This window comes from Choloepus didactylus, chromosome 7 (genome assembly GCF_015220235.1).
Source record: "Choloepus didactylus isolate mChoDid1 chromosome 7, mChoDid1.pri, whole genome shotgun sequence".
Taxonomy (NCBI): domain Eukaryota; kingdom Metazoa; phylum Chordata; class Mammalia; order Pilosa; family Megalonychidae; genus Choloepus; species Choloepus didactylus.
In genome coordinates, this window is record NC_051313.1 from 69452739 (window position 1) to 69470761 (window position 18023).

The 18023-nt window shown below is 37.6% G+C and overlaps 1 protein-coding gene and 1 pseudogene across 10 annotated transcripts in view; both read right to left on the reverse strand.

Annotated features, from left to right (window-relative positions):
• Positions 1-18023, reverse strand: part of DOP1A (DOP1 leucine zipper like protein A) — a 181121-nt gene that overhangs the window by 29449 nt on the left and 133649 nt on the right. For all 10 annotated transcript variants that reach the window (XR_005217870.1, XR_005217869.1, XR_005217868.1 and 7 more), the window contains 3 exons: positions 6285-6419; positions 4576-4631; positions 3327-3431 (listed from right to left, as the gene is read on the reverse strand). Coding sequence is in view for 7 of the 10 variants with exons in the window: in XM_037842943.1 (XP_037698871.1) it covers positions 3327-3431; positions 4576-4631; positions 6285-6419 (296 nt within the window). In the remaining 3 variants the exon portion in view is untranslated. The remainder of the gene's footprint in view (positions 1-3326; positions 3432-4575; positions 4632-6284; positions 6420-18023) is intronic.
• Positions 6428-7838, reverse strand: LOC119539409 (annotated as a pseudogene).

An 18023-nucleotide genomic window follows, 5' to 3' on the forward strand; every position in this document is an offset into this window, starting at 1 on the left:
ATTGTTTTAGAAAAAGAAAAAAGGATTAAAAAAAAGGGCCCTCCTCAGAGATCTAACGGGTTATTAAAATGCTAAGAGACAAAGCAACCAGGGCCATTAAGGAGAGGTCCACAGGGCAGAGAGATCAGCTTTTCTTCGGGATTTGCATATGCGCCTCAGGGCCTGAGCTCTGCCCTTCCCCTTTCTATGTTCACCAGAACTCCAAAAATCCTCAGCTTTTATTTTGGAGTTTTTCGTGTTGTTTTTTTTCTATGCCTGTCTCCTCTCTGCTGGGCTGGCTGCTCTCAGATTCTCTGGTGTCTGGTCTCAGTCTATCTATGGTTGGAGTTTGGATCAGTAGAATGAGTTTCCGATAAGGGCCGCCACTGCAGTTCTCCCTTCTCCTTCCTGGAGCTGACAGCCCCTCCTCCCACGGGACTGAGCCTGGCAGGGAGGGGCGCGGGTCCCCTGGCCGCAAAAACTTACAGATTTCGCTGATCTCAGCAGTTCCACGTTTTCATGAGTGTTGTATGAAGTATGCCCGAAGTCAGATTGCTCTGTGGTGTCCAGTCCACGCAGTTCCTGGCTTTCTACCTACTTTCCTGGAGGAGTAACTATCTATTGAGTTTTAAAACAACTTAAAGGTAGACAGGGTAGATACTATTAGCCTTGCTTGACAGATGGGAAAATTGCCTTGGAGAGTTTTATTGACATCCCCAAGGTCACACAGATCAAAGTCACACAGATTTTCTAACTAGAGGTTAGAAGATAAATAAGAATCAGAAATCATAAGAACGTTGTTTGATTTCCAGTGTCTACATTCATCTCTCATAACTAAAAATTTTATACATGGGTTATCTTAATCTTTGATCCAGGAATTACAGACACTAAGTCCACTGCTATTTTCATTGTATCTTCACTGCCTAAATCTCCTTTAGTTTTTAAATTTAGATAATTTTCAAAATAGTTAGCTTGAGGGTCCAGAGGTCATCATGACCCCTGAAATTCTTAAGCATGAGTGTTAGTTCACTTTGGCTGGTCCCTCATTGTTACTTGGCTACTTATAGCCTGATCAGTTCTTCCCAAGCTCTATCACTGTACCATCTCTCTACTTCCAGGTAGAAGACTAAATTCCCTCTACTTTATTAGAAAACATGAGGCTATCTCATCTTCCCACCTCTCCACTTCAGAATTTTCTATATTAGTGGTTGCCAAACGAATTACTAGTTCTCTTAATAATAAGGGTAGAAGCTAACTAAGTCTACTTATATAGAACTATGCCTATACATAGAGAATCACTGAGCTACAGAAGCTGAGTAAAATGTGAACGTTCTTTGCATTTGGTTGGATTTATATCCATTCAGTGTGATAATGCTATTTTCCCTGGCTATTAATGACATTTTTGGACTGTATGAGGTAATGTAAAAAATTGGGAAAAAGTTTATTTTATATCTTCTTTCCTCCCTCTCCCCCCGACCCTGTCTTATGCTGTCCTTTTCAAACTTAAGTGTGCACATGAATTACTTGGAGATCTTGTTAAAATGCAGATTCTGATGTGGGAGGTCTGGGTTGAAGCCTGAGATTCTACATTTCTAACAAGTTCCCAGGTGATACCACTGCTGCTGGCTGAAGGATCAAAGGTTGAGTAGCAAAGTCTTAGACAAAATATGTGCTTCCTCCTCATTTTTATACCTGCCATTCCCTGTTCCCTATTCTCTCCCAACTGTTGCTCCAATCAATGAGCTACCTTCTTTCTAGGATCTTCTGTCTTTCACTCTCTACTTACATAGCACTTTTATTGGCCAGGTATTGTTATAAGAATTTAACAAATATTAACTCATTTAATCTTAATAACAACCTTATGAGATAAGTATTACAATCACCTCCATTTTACAGACAGAGAAGTTAAATAACTTACCCAAGGCCACATAGCTAATCAGTAGAGGAGGTAAGATTAAACCCATGCAGAGTACGACTTCAAAGTCTGTGTTGTTAACTACTCAACAATTTTAGGTATTCCTTACTACTAATGACAGCTTCTAAAACACATATATTTCCTCTTACTAACTTTCCTTTTATAATCAAACATCCAGAACCACCCTCTCGCTCTAATCCTTTGCTGTTAACATCTATGCCTACTACCTTGAAAAATAACTTTCTCCTAAATCACCAGTGCCTCACCAAATCATCAATAAAGACAGCCTCTTATTATTCCTCATCTTCCTTAACCCCTTTAATGTAACCATGTCCTCATAACTTTCCTTCACTGTGGTACAATGAATATATCTGGTTTTCTTCTATCTTCTTTGTTGGTCCCATTTTCTTCTTCTTTGTTTGAAATCTAAACATTAGCCCTTTCCTCTGCTCTGTCTACACACATGCTCCCTGAGTGACCTCTGGACATACCACCTCCATTCACTGAGCAAATATTTACTGGTGACCAATTATGGACCAAGAATAATGGTCCAAATGATGAAATCATTGTTTTCAAATAAACAACTGCATCTTAAGATCCTAATTTAATTCTGGTGTATATCAAGAATTATAAATCATTACCAAATTTCTTCAAAAGATGGATCAAATTTTCACAACAAAGAAGGGTGATGAATGACTTAATTTAAAGCAACCCATCAATTGAATATCTTTCCATTTCCCTCACACAAATGGAGTAGAGATAGGTATAGGTAATTCATTTTCATTTCGTTTCTGTAATGTTGCTAGAAACTTCCTGTCTGCATTACAATGGAGTGCTACTAAAAATAGGAAGTAAAGTTAGTGTAAATCAAATGCCTGAATCTAAGAATCTGCCACAAATCTGAAATTGTACTTTAGGTTTTTAGACATATGGTCCATTGTCTGTATGGACAAAAATCAGACACTATCTATGCCATTATGGTGCATGCAGTTAAGTAAGAGTAAGTAGCATTAATCAAATAATCATACATATTATTAACATAGATCAGGGAACTCCAAAGCATAGAAAGAAAATGGCTTTTCCATGCCTACTTACGTTCAGGGCCCAGTTCAAATGCCCCTTCCTCAGTGAAATTCCACTTTACCCATTCTACTTACTTCCTTCCCTTTTCAATCCCACACTCTCCTCAAAGTAACCATGGTTAACAGTTTCATGTTAGTGCATTTACATTGTTTTGTATGTATAAATACACATTGTTCCCTCCTCCCCTTTAAATAGTCCTCATATTATATATAATCTATATATTTCTGCACCTGGAGCACAGTATGAGAAGGTAGATATATCACATGCTCACCCAAAACATGTTATCCAGCAATAGGACAATGAACATATCCTTTTCTTTGAAATAATACTTTTAAGTGAAATTGCTTACCCAAGTATAAGAAACTGCCCTGGAGCTGGAAGACTCAGCTGTATAGAGTCTTTCAGAAGTACCAACAGTGATGCCCAACTATCCACTAAATTGGGCACTGGAATTCTGCAAGATAAATATAGTTTGTATATTTAGAAAGCCAAAGTAAACTTTAATTTTCTTTTTGTCTTCCCACAGTCTTTTAACATATTTTCCTACTACTTTCTCTGGAATGTTCCCTAAATTTTTATAGACTATGATAGAACAAAATTCCTTAAAGCTTTACATTTTATATTAACATTATATAAGAAGAAAACTAAACACATTTAAAATACCTAGTGCAATTTGTTAATCTAGAAATGTTGCATGGAAATCCCAATTTTTAATCACATGGACTTTCAAAAGTAAAATTCAATTGCTTAAGTCTCAGTTTAATTACTGATATCACAGTTACCCACTTCCTTCTTATATTAGCTCTTTTTCCTTCACCATCAGGTTTCCATCTCATTTTAGGGATGGCTATTAGTCTATTCTGAACCCCATTCTCTCACCTGTAAATAAAATAAGATGATCTTTGTTTCAGCCTGATTTAAAACTAACACCTCTCTGTATCTAAGTTCAGATTTTAGGCAGCCCTTTCCCTAAGTCACAACCAGTTTAAATACACTAAATAACCTAACTCTATAAATGTTAGTTATAGATCACAATTGGATCCCAAGTTGGTAATTAAAATGAAATTATCCTTTAGGGAGGATAAAGATTTAGGTTCTCAAGTAAGAAGAAGTTATCAAGACCCAATCAAGTAACTTCTGTTCAGGGTCAGCTAAATGCAAAGCTGGAATACCATAACAACAGAGAGATATCTGCATATCATCATTCCTGACATTAAAAAAAAAAAAAACCAGATTAGATTGCCGTATATATTCTCCTGTATCAAAATAATAACGAATTCAGGGATAACATGCATGTTTGAAGACTAGGCTTCAGTTTTTTCACTTATGTTTAAATGATTCTGCTTATAATTCAGTGTTTAATATCCAGCATATTTTCAATAAACTAAGACCTTTAGGTTGGTGGGATATGCATGGTTGGGTCATTAAGATGCCCATGGGTTGTAAACAATGTTTCTCTACTCCTAGCATTTATTCTTTTCATTTGAGGGAGAAAAAAATTTAGCAACTGTTGAAAGGAATTCAGGCATTCTTCCTCCTATATTTCTTAATTTCATTCATTACTAATGCAGTAAGGAGAGATCCATCAGTTATCTTACCTTTGAATATAAGCATAGAAAAACTGAAGCATGCAGACTTCCAAAGAAAGATGTTTCTATAAACAAAAGAAATCAATTTTATGGTGAAGAAAAATGCCACCTTTGCATTTTTCATTGTTGCAACTACTCTGTATCTTATTGCCAATTTTTAATTAAAAAATTAAAAGAAAACAAAATCAAATACTAGTTTATTGTTGTAAAAAGCACACAGCTCTCTTCTATTTATTAGGGGAACTCACAATATAAGAACTATTAAAAAAGTTGAATTCATATCAGAAAGCTTATAGCCAACTGTTCACTTTTAAATGACTCATTTGTTCTATAAGCATTTAAACAATTTTTATTTTAAGCATCTTATATTCGGTGCTATCAGAAGTAGGTTGAGATCTTTTTATTAAACATGAATTTAAATCTATTTTGCCATACATATCTACTAAATTATTGTCATCAGTTCAAATTTGGGACTAATTCCTAATAGCCTAAAATGGAATAAGTAAATTAAAGATAATGCTGGGTATAAAGTAATAAAAAGAAAACACCTGCTATTGGAAATTAGTAAAAGACAAGAAAATGATACTGATATCCACTCACATTTACCAATTTATTCCTTTTTGGTCCCAACTATTTTATTGGTTTTCCCTGTTACCACACAAAGAAAAACGAAGTGTCTAATGGATTCAAAACTTCGTAGATAGAGACCAGGGGACAATGGTTGGGGGGGCGAGGCAGGGGCAGTGGGAACTAGGTATTACTTTTTTTTGTCTCCTTCACGATTAGCTCAATGTCTGGCACAAGTGTATGCTCAAAATATAATTCTGAATTGACTTCACATATGAACTAAAAATCTCATGACAAATGCCCCAGAGATGATTTCAAAACTGTAAGGAAATTATTAAAATGTTCACATGGACTACACACATACACAAGCACACTTTTCCCCCAAAAATTCAAGAGGAAAAGATAAATAAAATAAATAATTCAACATTTTCAAATATATGTAATAATTCTTTTAAGAATGTAATTAGGCCTATTTTGGCTTGCCTTATGTTTGTAGTTAGTAAATATTTTCCAAGAAAATATGACCTCTTGGTATTGCTGGAACAGAGAGCAGAAAAACAACAGTAGAGAAGTCCAAAATTTTTACTAATTTGTGGACTTTTATATCTGCCTAATTAGAGACAAAGTAATCTGAGTACTGGTACTATGCCTTATTCATTTTCTGTACCCTTGCAGAGCAAGTCTTGTACAAGATCAAGAAATGCCACTGACTAGAACTGAGGTTATGGGAAAGCCTGGAGGATTTTACAGAATTGAGAGATTCATTCAGAAAAGAAAGCAAAAAAGAAGCTGTGAAAAATGGCTACAACAAGGTAAGCTGACCTTGGGCTCTGGCTTCTCTGTTCTTCTTTTAAATGACCAGAAACAGCTACCCTAAGAATTTGGCTGTGCAGTTCCTGACTGCCTTGAATGTACATGTAGAGAGGCAGGAGCAGTTAACAGATCTTCACTGGCTGTGGAATGGTCAGAGTAGTAAGTCATTGCAGATACTGATAACTGTTTTTTATTACAGGAATTAAGGGTCAGATATAATCATCTCTGGCACCTGCACTACAGTTAAAAGAACATTATTGTACAAAAAATGCCTTACCTGTCAGCGTCATTTCTGAAACAGAATTGTAAACAAAAGCAAAGAAAAGCTTTTTTCTTACCTTGTCCTTGGCTATGGCAGGGGGCTGCTTTAAAACTTCTTTCACAGTCTGGATAACAGTTTCTGCTCTCATGACACTGATTGAACGAACCAGTTCCACCAGTAAAAGCTGTTCTTCAGTGGCTGTAGGAATGACCTGGATAACAAATCACTGTATGTTTATATGTATGAGTGCTTATAATTTTTTAAGACCAGTAACATAATTAAGATAATATCTTAAGTCCTCTTTTTACATTTCTATTTTCTAGGACTTCAGTTGTTTTTTCCAACTGACTTTTAAAAACTGATTATAGCAAATGAAACACAGTTGTCTATGTGATAAAGTATACAAAAATAACATCTTGATTTCTGTGAAAATGCATTTCTCTGCAATTCCTGAATAGGTCCAAATTATGCTAACTCTGAGTATCGATGTTTATTCTAGGTTTTAGATCTAGTCGTTGAAAAAATGTCTTCTAAACCTTTGCCATCACCGTTTATATATCCAGCATCAACGCTGTGATGGAGTTGTTCCTGTTTAGGTTTTTATCTTGATTTCTCTCTTACACAGCCATTAACACTCATGTTTTTCTTTTTATTTTGTTGTTCTATGGAGGGTCTGATACAGATGTTACTTGATGTTATATTTAATAGCTACTGAGGCCAGACAATCCAAGGCCATCATTACGCTAAAATTAAAGTTACTTATGGAAGTTCATAGACACTTCCAGAATTGGTTTTACCTCCTACATGGGAACATATTCAAGAAACTCAGAACGGACTTACTGGGCTGACTCAACTCTTCCCATTCATTAATCCCTAATCACCAGTGGCGCGGAAAGGGGGTTCTTTAACAAAGCATTATACATAACACCTCTACCAAACTAAACATAAACTTATTTTGTAGTTAAATGCAGAAAGTTGATTTTTTCCACCCCTTTCCTCCTTTTACACGGCAAGTAAAGCTCACTGGCCTGGGAGTAGCCTCTATCTGCCAACCTTTGGCCAGTGAAGAGGATTCAGAGAAAATCATACAACAATCAATCATAAAAAGGAGGGGCAACAAAGGAAAATAATTAAGCCATAGTCTCAATTGCGCATTCCCGTGCAAAGTGCTCTGACTCGCCACAGCGGTAACAGTTAACTTCGCTTGTCTTGCTGTAGTTGATGGCTACAGGACCAGTTTCACCACACCTATAGCACTTCACTTTGGTGCAGTGTTTTTGAATGTTTCTAAATTCTTTACAAGAACAGCACTTTTGCTCATCCACGTGGTCACAGTCACGAGCCAGATGGCCTGGTTTGCCACGGTTGTAGCAGCACTGCTCTTACTCTCTCTTGGGCTCCTTGCAGTCCTTGGCAATGTGGCCACCTCTACTGCAGTTATAGCAGGCATCTTCTTGAAGATCACAATTCTTGACAAGATGAGCAGACCCACCACAGTGATAACATATCTCTATCCAAGATAAAACCACCTCTGCCATGGCTTCTTATTCCACAACCACGGCCTCCTCCAGGCGCATTCCCGGGCCCAGTGGCCAGATCTTCCACATTTGAAGCACTCATTGCTGCTCATGGCTGTGTTTAGATCTTCGGTGTCTGAGCGGACTCGCAGTGGTGGAGACTCGGACACAGCCAAGAGGAAGAAGCTGTCCCCTTTTTAATATACAGTCATTTTCTTTATAAGTTTCTTGACTATTTTAAGTAAATTTTTTTTATCAATATAATACATATATAGTTTCAAAAAAAAATGGCTATCCCTGCCCCTTCCCTTCCTACTCCCCAAAGCAACCATGCTCAATTCTTTTAGATCTTTTCTATTATTTTAAATAATATGCATAGCTATTATTTTTCCCTATTTCATGGTGTTAAATTTTAGACATTATCTATTGACTTTTTACTTTAGAAGACAAAGATTTAGTTTTCTTATACTTCTTTCTCTAACCACTCAACACAGTTATACCATAAATATATTTAAATCAATAACTAGTGGTCATATGGCTATTTATGGTTGTGCTATGCCTTGTATTATAATTATATTTCTTTTCTTGTACAACTTTTAGCTTTTCCTAAAATAAACTGTTTTTATTCTTGTTTGGTTTTCTCTGTATCTATCACAAATTCATCCCCAAGCATTCTAACAACTGCAAATCTCCTTTAATTACATATTTAAATGATGTAATTAATCTTCTACCTCTTCCTATTTTATTTTTTTTGACAGATCTCTGCTAGACGTCTTTTTGCTCTAGTCTGGACCGGTACTCTCTAGTTTCCTGTAAGCATCATATCTTGATGTCTCTCCCATCACCATCATCTCAGAGATTCTCTTTGCTTTTCTCCTATGTTGAAACCCCTGTTTCTTGGATCCCACACCTCCTTCCTTCATGGTTAATTCTTCCTTCTGGTGGAGATGCATCTTCTGGTAGCTGAGAAAGAATGAATTGATGGCTTTTTTTTGAGACAACACATGGCTGACAATGCCTTGAGTGACAGTTTGGTTGGATATAGAATGATAGCTTAATACTAATTTTCCCATCAAAAGTTCCAGTGTTGCTGATGACAAGTCTGATTAGCATTCCTTTGAATGGGACCAGTATTTTCTCTTTAGGAGATTTTAGAATCTCCTCTTTATCTTTTTATTGGGTTTCAAAGTCTGTGCTCTCAACCACTTGTTATTATTGCCTCTCATAAGCAAATTAAAAAATGACAGGAACTCCTGCATTTGTGGGCCAAACTAATGGATAGGTGGACCTCACTGTGGGTTGGCAATGGTATCTCTCTACACATATTTTATTTTTTTTTTGGTTAGGGAACTAAAAAGTGCCAGTAGCAATAGACCATTTTTTTTAAACAGGAAATTTTCCCAGAGAATTCTCAAAATGCCTACCTGCAGCATATATGTCTTTACTGCCAAGACATGGGGGTGAGTTTGGTTCCCATTATTCAGTATGTAAAACTTTCCTGAATGCCCAGGCTTTCAGCATGAAGTCTACCTTCTACATGTGTGCATCTCAAGCCCTGGGGTCCAGAGCTTCTCTTGACAAAGCCTTTCACAGAGTAAAAAAAAAACTTTTTTTTTTTTTTTTTTTCCAGAGTAAACTTTGATTCTAGTCTCCTGCTAGGGTAGGATAGGAGAAGTGAACAGTTCCTTGGGTTGGGTAAACGGGATACGGAAGGGGTCTAACTGCTCATTATATAAGCTTGCAAACACTCCTCCAGATTTCAGCCCCATCACAACCCTTTGCCTTCAGAAGTACTCAATACTTCTAATTGCTGGGACTGTATATTGTTCTGCAGTGGGAATCTATTCCCTCTTCCAGGAATTTAGATACCAGCTTTCTCTATTAAGTCAGTTACAACTCAGACATCCATTTTATGTCTTGCAAAATTTTGTTGACAGTTCTTATTTTCTGTGATCACTTCTCTCAATCTTTTTGTCATTGTGGGTTTACACCTTTTAAAATTCTTTTACTCTCATTTTCCACAGAGAACAGTGAAAAATGCTGGTGTTCAATATGCCATGTTAAGTAAAATAGTCCAGGATTTCAATTGTGTCCAATGTGATATCTCTTACTGAAACCACCCCTGCAAAATCATGCAACATGAGGAGGAATGTTTATTTATTTTTATTATTTTGGAAATGTCAGCATATATGTAATGTAAAGTTAGTACAAAAATAAGAGATCAGATAAAAACCTTTAGCTAGAACACAGGAGAAAATGATGGCATAGGGGGTGACAAGGCACATTTCTCCTAGAGAAAACAGCTAGCGGACAGGCAGAAACTATCTGAGTTCTAGGGATTTGGAGACTGGGGAGCACTGCACAGCATGCAGGAGAGAGCAAGACAAGGAGACTGAGAAGCTGCAGGAGAAACTGTGAGTGAACTGCTATGTGGCAATGACTGGTGCCCATCTTCTACCCTTGAGGCTTGCCTCAAGTGTGGCCCATGGCTGGCTCTGCAGACAGAGAGAGGAGTGAGGGCATTCCTTACCAGGAACAGGATAGGGACATAGTTGAGTCCCATGTGTGGCTTACGGTCGGCAAGTTTGGACTGATAGGTTTTAGCCCTGAATTGCAGTTCTAGCCTACCAGAAAAGGGACTCCAGTGCCTATTGTTTCAAAACTGCCTGGAGGAGATTGAAAAAGAAATACACTCCCTCTGCTGTGGGGAAAGGTTTGCACAAGAGCACCAACTGCTGGCCAAGCCAGGAAAGTGCACCTCTGGGGAAGTGAAGGAAGGAGGAAAAAAAAAAAAAAGAAGTTGTTGTGCATCTTTCCTGTCCCTCTTCCCAGGGCCCTTTGGAAATGGTATGCGCCTCATTCATAGGTCCCTGCCCCTGTCTGACCAGTTAAACATGGGCAATTCTAAGTATCTAGACTACATTCAACCAAGAGTCAAAGAAGATCTGTTACACAAAGTCAATCAACAGTAAAATGCTAGGCAAGAGAGAGATACTGAACATCAGAGTAAACTTATCAAGATAATCGGATGCCTAGACATCAGCAAAAATTTAGAAGCCATACTAAGAAACTAGACTATATGGTTCAGCTAAAGGAACAAATTAAAATGTTGGATGAGACAAAGGATTTGAAAGAACTAATGATGGTCAAACAAATCTAAAGCAATTCAAGGAGACAAAGGAAAAGATGGTTAAAGAGATAAAGGATATTAAGAAGACAATGTGCAAGCATAAAGAAGAATTTGAAAGTATGCAAAGAAAAATAACAACTTATGTAAATGAAAGACACAAAAGATGATATTAATACATGAGAGGCATAAAACAGCAGATTTGACCAGACAGAAGAAAGGATCAGCAAGTTAGAAGACAAGGCATCTGAAAAGGAACAGACAAAAGAATAGCTAGAGAAAAGAGTGGTAAAAACTGAACAGGGAACCGAATGACACCAGAAAGTGCAGAAACATACACATCATGGGTGTTCTAGAAGGAGAAGAGAAGGGAAAAGGGACAGAAAGAATATTTGAGGAAATAATGGCTGAAAATTTCCCAACTCCTATGAAAGACATAAATATCCATGTCCAAAAAGTACAACATACTCCAAACAGAATGAATCGTAACAGATCTATCTACTCCAAGACACATACTAACCAGAATGTCAACTGCCAAAGATACAGAGAGGATTCTGAAAGCAGCAAGAGAAAAGAGATGCCCAGTAAGACTAAGCAGCAATTTCTCGCCAGAAACCATGGAGGTGAAAAGGCAGTGGTATGATATATTTAAGATACTGAAAGAGTAAAACTGTCAGAATGAGGATAAGTTTAAAATATTCACAGATAAACAGAAACTGAGAGAGTTTATTAAAAAGAGACCTGCTCTATAAGAAATACTAAAGGAACTTCTGCAGGATAAAAGGAAAAGTCAATAGACAGCAGCTTGGAGGAAAGTGTAGAAGTGAAGATTATCAGTAAGGAAAACTTAAAAGGAAAAAGAGAGACAAAAGTAAGATATGACATCTGAAAGCCAAAGGTTAAAATGGTCGAAGTAAGCACTGCCTTTATAGTAATAATTCTGAATTTTAACGGATTAAACTACCCAATCAAGAGACATGGACTGGCAGAATGTATTTAAAAATATGAGCAATCTATATGCTATCTACAAGAGACTCACCTTAGACCCAAGGATACAAATACACTGAAAGCGAAAGGTTGGAAAAAGATATTCCATGCAAATAGCAACCAAAAAAGAGCTGGGGAAACTATACTAATACTGGACAAAACAGACTTCAAATGCAAAACTGTTTTATGAGACAATGAAGGACATTATTTATTAATAAAAGGGGTAATTCTCCAAGAAGAAATAACAGTAATAAATAATTTATGCACTTAATTGGTGTGCCCAAAACACATGAGGAAAACACTGGGAAAACTGAAGGGAGAAATACATGTCTCTAAAGTAACAGTTGCAGACTTCAATACACCACTCTTATCAACAGACAGAACATCCAGACAGAGGCTCAATAAGGAAAAGAGAACTTGAATAATATGATAAATGAACTAGACCTAACAGACATATACAGAACACTGCACAACAAAACAGTAGGATATACATTCTTCTCAAGCTCTCATGGATCATTCTCTAGGAGAAACCACATATTGGGTCACAAAACATATCTTAATAAATTTAAAAGTTGAAGTTTTACAAAGCTCTTTCTCCAAACATAATAGAATGAAGCTGGAAATCAATATCCAGCAGAGAACTGCAAAATTTACAAATACATGGAGGTTAAACAACATATCTTAATCAGTGGGTAAAAGAAGAAACTACAAAGTAATTCACTAAATATCTCAAGATGAATGAAAACGAGAACACAATATGTCAAAAATTATGGAATGCAGTGAAGGCATTCTGAGAGGGAAATTTATTCCTGTAAACATCTACATTAAAAAAGAAGAAAGAGCTAAAATCAAAGACTTAACTGAACATCTGGAAGAACTAGAAAAAGAACAGCAAAGTAATTCCAAAGTGAGAGAGATTGGGTTTGTTTGTACAGGTTGGTGTGAAGCCCCAATACATCCTAGAGTAATTTGGGCAGACATTAAAAAAGTATTTGAAAAGCCTCTTGAGGGACTGGGGAAAATGTAGAAATATTAAATTTACCCAACTGGGGAATTTCTTATATTCTCACAAACATTGCAGACTATAAATTTGATAGGCCGAGCCCTTGATCTCGGGCGTTGCCCTTATGAAGCCTAGTACTGCAAAGGAGAGGCTAAGTCTACTTATAATTGGGCCTAAGAGTCATGCCCAGAGAATCTCTTTTGTTGCTCAGATGTGGCCTCTCTCTGTAAGCCAACTTGGTAGGTGGACTTGCTGCTCCCCCTCCATGTGGGACATTGTAAATCTCCCTGGCAACATGGGACATGAATCTCAGAGGTGATCCTGGACCCGGCATCGTAGGATGGAGAATGACTTTTTGACCACAAAGGGGAAGAGAAATGAAACAAACGAGTTTCAGGGGCTGAGAGATTTCAAATGGTGGCAAGAGGTTATTCTGGAGGTTATTCTTATGCATTATATAGGTACCCCTTTTTAGTTTTTAGTGTATTAGAATAGCTAGAAGGAAATACCCGAAACTGCTGAACTGCAACCCAGTAGCCTTTATTCTTAAAGATGAGTGTATAACTATATACCTGATACGGTGTGACTGCGTGATCGTGAAAACGTTCTGGGTCACACTCCCTGTACCTAGAATATGGACAGATGAGTAGAAAAATAGGGACAAACAAGTAAAAGAAATAATATGGAGGAGGAGGGTATGGGATGTTTTGGGTGTTCTTTTTTACTTTTGTTTGTATTACCTTTTTTTTGAGTAATGAAAATGTTCATTATTTTTTTTTTGAGTGATGAAAATGTGGTGATGAATGCATAACTATATGGTGATAGTGTGAACAGTTGATTGTACACTTTGGATGATTCCATGCTATGTGACTTTATCTTAATAAAACTGCAAGGAAAAAACAAGTAACCCCAAAGCAAGCAGAAGGAAAGAAATAGACTAGCAAGATAAAAATGAAATATAGAACAACAACAACAACAAAAACACAATAGAGAGAATCAGCAAAACCAAAAGTTGGTTCTTTGAGTAGATCAATACAATTGAGGAACCCTCAGCTAGACTGAAAAAGTGAAAAAGAGAGAAGATGCAAATAAAAAACCTTTAGCTGGACATACCACACACATCTTATATGAATTGTATTCTTTGACACCCTCACCATTCTAATAAGTCACTACTTATTTCCAACGTAGAACAGTTTTCACACTCACAAAACAACAACACTTTCACATATATAATCCAGTCAAAGCCAATATAGGGGATAAACTTGGTCAGCAAGATGGCAGAATAGGCAGCTCCAGACTCCCATCTCCCCAAAGGAACACAGAAAAACTGTCAGTAGCAACTTTGTCAGAATTCTGGAAAAGTTAAAGGTTTATAGTAAGTAAGATTTGTGGTATTTTTACTTGCCATCACCTCCCCTTCCTAGCTCAGCAGCAGTTTTGAAGATGGCAGCCCACGTTCCCAGCATGGGATCCTGGTCTCTGGTTCTAGAGGGAGCAGAGCAGATCTCATTCACAAATTAGCAAGTATATCTGTGCTAACTATGTGGTGGCTACCTGAAGGAATGGCGCAAGGCACTCTTCTATGTTTTATCTATCCTGGAACTCACTTAAATGAAAAAAGCTCTAAGCATTGCTTGAAAATACTGCAAGGAGAATTATCAACCTACAGTCACCTTGGGGCAAAAGACTATTGTTGAAACATGCAATAGAATGCCTAAAGCCTGGGAGGAAAAGCTGGGAGAGTTTCTTTGGGAAATTAGTGATTCAAAAGCATCTATGTATACAGAGATTTAAAAATCAACACACATGGGAAGAAGATGGTGTCACAGACAGGAGTGGAAGCTAGTTAGTCCCCTTGGAACAACTAAGAAACAACCAAGAACAACTAGTAAATAATCTGGAATAACTGCTGAGGGACAAACGTGACTGTTCACACATCATACACCAACATGGATTGGGAGGAATGCCTGAGATCACAGCATAAAATCTGCAAGTAAAAACTGCAGACCCAAGCTGAGAGCCCCTCCCCCACAGCAACCCAAACTGCAAAGCCTTGCTGTGCTAGAGAGCAGCACTCTCTGAATGAGTGAATATACCTCAGCCCAGCTCCACCTGAGGTTTTAATTAACAAATGTTGACTGCTCAATACAAGCTATGAATCCCCAATAAGTGGACAGAGGCTTTTGGTGATGACTGACCTTGGAGAGCCAGAGGACCTCTCTAGGAGGGAGGGGGAGCCCAGAGGACCAGGTGCTATCTTTGGCCGACAGGTGAAACTGAGGATGGCTGCGGACTGGCCCTGAAGAGGGGCTTTTTGTCCCTTTTTTGGCTCAGTGGAGAAAGCCTCAGCCATTTTCAGTTTGCAGCTCTCTGGCCCAGACAAGGGTGGAGATAGCACAGGCAGAGAGACTATTCAAATACAAATGACATCTTCCCAGGGGGGGTGTATCTTCCCTAAGAGGAAAAAGGTGGTGCCAAGCTCTACTACCTGCCTTCCATTCAGAACCAGACCCCAGAGCCTGGGTAACAACAGCCACAGGCCACACTTCCTTACACCAGTCTGGAGTGACAGGCTGACAGGTGCCACCTGCTGGGCAGAAAAGCACAGTGGTGTGAGGCCTCACAGGGTGTACCAATCTTCTAAGACCCATCCTCAGGGAGATCTGATACTGAATATTGCCCCCTTCAGACATCAGAGCCCATTCTGGTCTGGGAAAACCTGATTGGGGTAACCAAAGAAACCAGATGCCTAGACAACAGAAAACTACAACCTACACTAAGAAAAACAAAGTTACGGCCCAGTCAAAGGAACAAATTTATACTTCGACTGAGATACAGGAAGTGAAACAACTAATGCTAAGTCAATTCAAAAAGTTTAGGGAAGATATAGCAAAAGAGATGAAGTGTATAATGAAAACACTGGGCATATATAAGGTAGAAACTGAAAGTTTGAAAAAACTGGCAGAATCTATGAAAATGAAAGGTACAATACAAGAGATGAAAGACACAATGGAGACAAACAACAGCAGATCTCAAGAGGCAAAAGAAAATACTCAGGAACTGGAGAACAAGACACCTGAAAGCCTACACACAAAAGAACAGATAGAGGAAAGAATGGAAAAATATGAGCAACATTTCTGGGAACTGAATGACAACATGAAATACGGGAACGTATGTGTCATTGGTATCCCAGAAGGAGAAGAGAAGGCAAACGGGCAGAAGCAATAACAGAGGAAATAATGAAAATGTCTCATCTCTTATGAAAGACATAAAATTACAAATCCAAGAAGCACAGCATACCCCAAACAGAATAGATTTGAATAGGCCTATGCCAAGACATTTAATAATCAGATTATCCCAAATGTCAAACATAAAGAGAGAATCCTGAAAGGAGCAAGAGAAAAGCAATCCATCACATACAAAGGAAACCTGATAAGACTATGTGTGGATTTCTCAATAGAAACCATGGAGGCAAGAAGGAAGTGGGGTGATATATTTAAGATACTGAAAGAGAAAAACCACCAACCAAGAATCCTATATCCAGCAAAACTGTCCTTCAAATATGAGGGAGAGCTTAAAATATTCTCTGACAAACAGACAATGCAGAGTTTGTGAACAAGGTATCTGCTCTACAGGAAACACTAAAGGAAGCACTGCAGACAGAAAGGAAAAGACAGGAATGAGAGGTCTGGGACACAATTTTTGGAGACAGTAGCACAGCAATGTAAGTACATGGAACAAAGATGACTGTGAGTATGGCTGAAAGAAGAAAGTTAGGAACATGTGGGACACCAGAAGGAAAGAGGAAAGATAAAGACTGGGACTGTATAACTTAGTGAAACCTAGGGTGCGTAATGATTGTGATAAAAGATACAAATATGTTTTTACATGAGATAGAATGAATGTCAACATTGCAAGGTGTTAAAAACAGGGTGAGATTGGGGGAAAAATACAATCAATGCACACTAGAGACTATAATTAACAGAAACACCGTATTATGCTTCCTTTAATGTAACAAAGGCAATATACCAAAACTAAATGCATATGGGGGGGAAATTGGGGAGGGGTATGCGACTCTTGGCATTGGTGATGTTGTCTGACTCTTTATTCCACTTTGGTTTAATGCTATCTTTCCTTTTGTCACTTCCTAGCTGTCATTTCTCTCTCTCTCTCTTTTTAATTTTTCTCTTCTCTGTCTACCTTCTTTGACTCTTCCTCCTTCTTTGTGGAAGAAATGGAGATGTCCTTATATAGCTAGTGGTGATGATGGTAAATACATAAACACATGAATATACAGGGAACCATCGATTGTTTACTTAGGACAGAATGTATGGTATGTGAACAAAACCATCTTAAAAATAGGCTGAAAAAATCTTGAGGGCACTATATTGACTGAAATCAGACAGACATATAAGGACAGATATTGCAGGGTCTCACTGATATCAACTAGTTATAATATGCAAACTGAAAGACATGAAATATAAGTTACCAGGATATAGAATGGGGCTAAAGAATGGAGAGTGGTTGCTTATTATGAGCAGAATGTTCAACTAGGTTGAACTTAAGTGTTTGGAAATGGACAGAGGTGATGATAGCACGTTATTGTGAGAATAACTAACAGTGTTGAATCATGTGTGAATATGGTGGAAAGGGTAAGCTCGGAGTCACATATGTCACCAAAAGGAAAGCTGGAGGTTAAAAGATGGGAATGTATAAAACAGTGAATCTTGCAGTAGACAATGTCTGTGATTAACTGTACAAATATTAGAAATCTCTCTCATGAACTAGAGCAAATGTATGACACTATAACTAGAAGTTAATAATAGAGGGGCATATAGGAAAAAATATATACCTATTGCAAACTATGTACTACAGTTAGTAGTATTTTAACATTCTTTCATCAACAGTAACAAATGTACTATACCAATACTATGAATCAATAATGGAAGGGGGGTGGTTAGGGGTATGGGAAAATTTGAGGTTCCTTTTTTTTTGTCTTTATTTCTCTTCTGGAGTAATGAAAATGTTCTAAAAGTTGAAAAAAATTAATTGTGGTGATGGATGCACAGCTGTATGATGGTACCATGGGCAACTGATTGTACACTTTGGATCTCTGGATAATTGTATGGTTTGTGAACAATCTCAAAAAAAAAAAAAAATTCCACACATGTATACATGGGG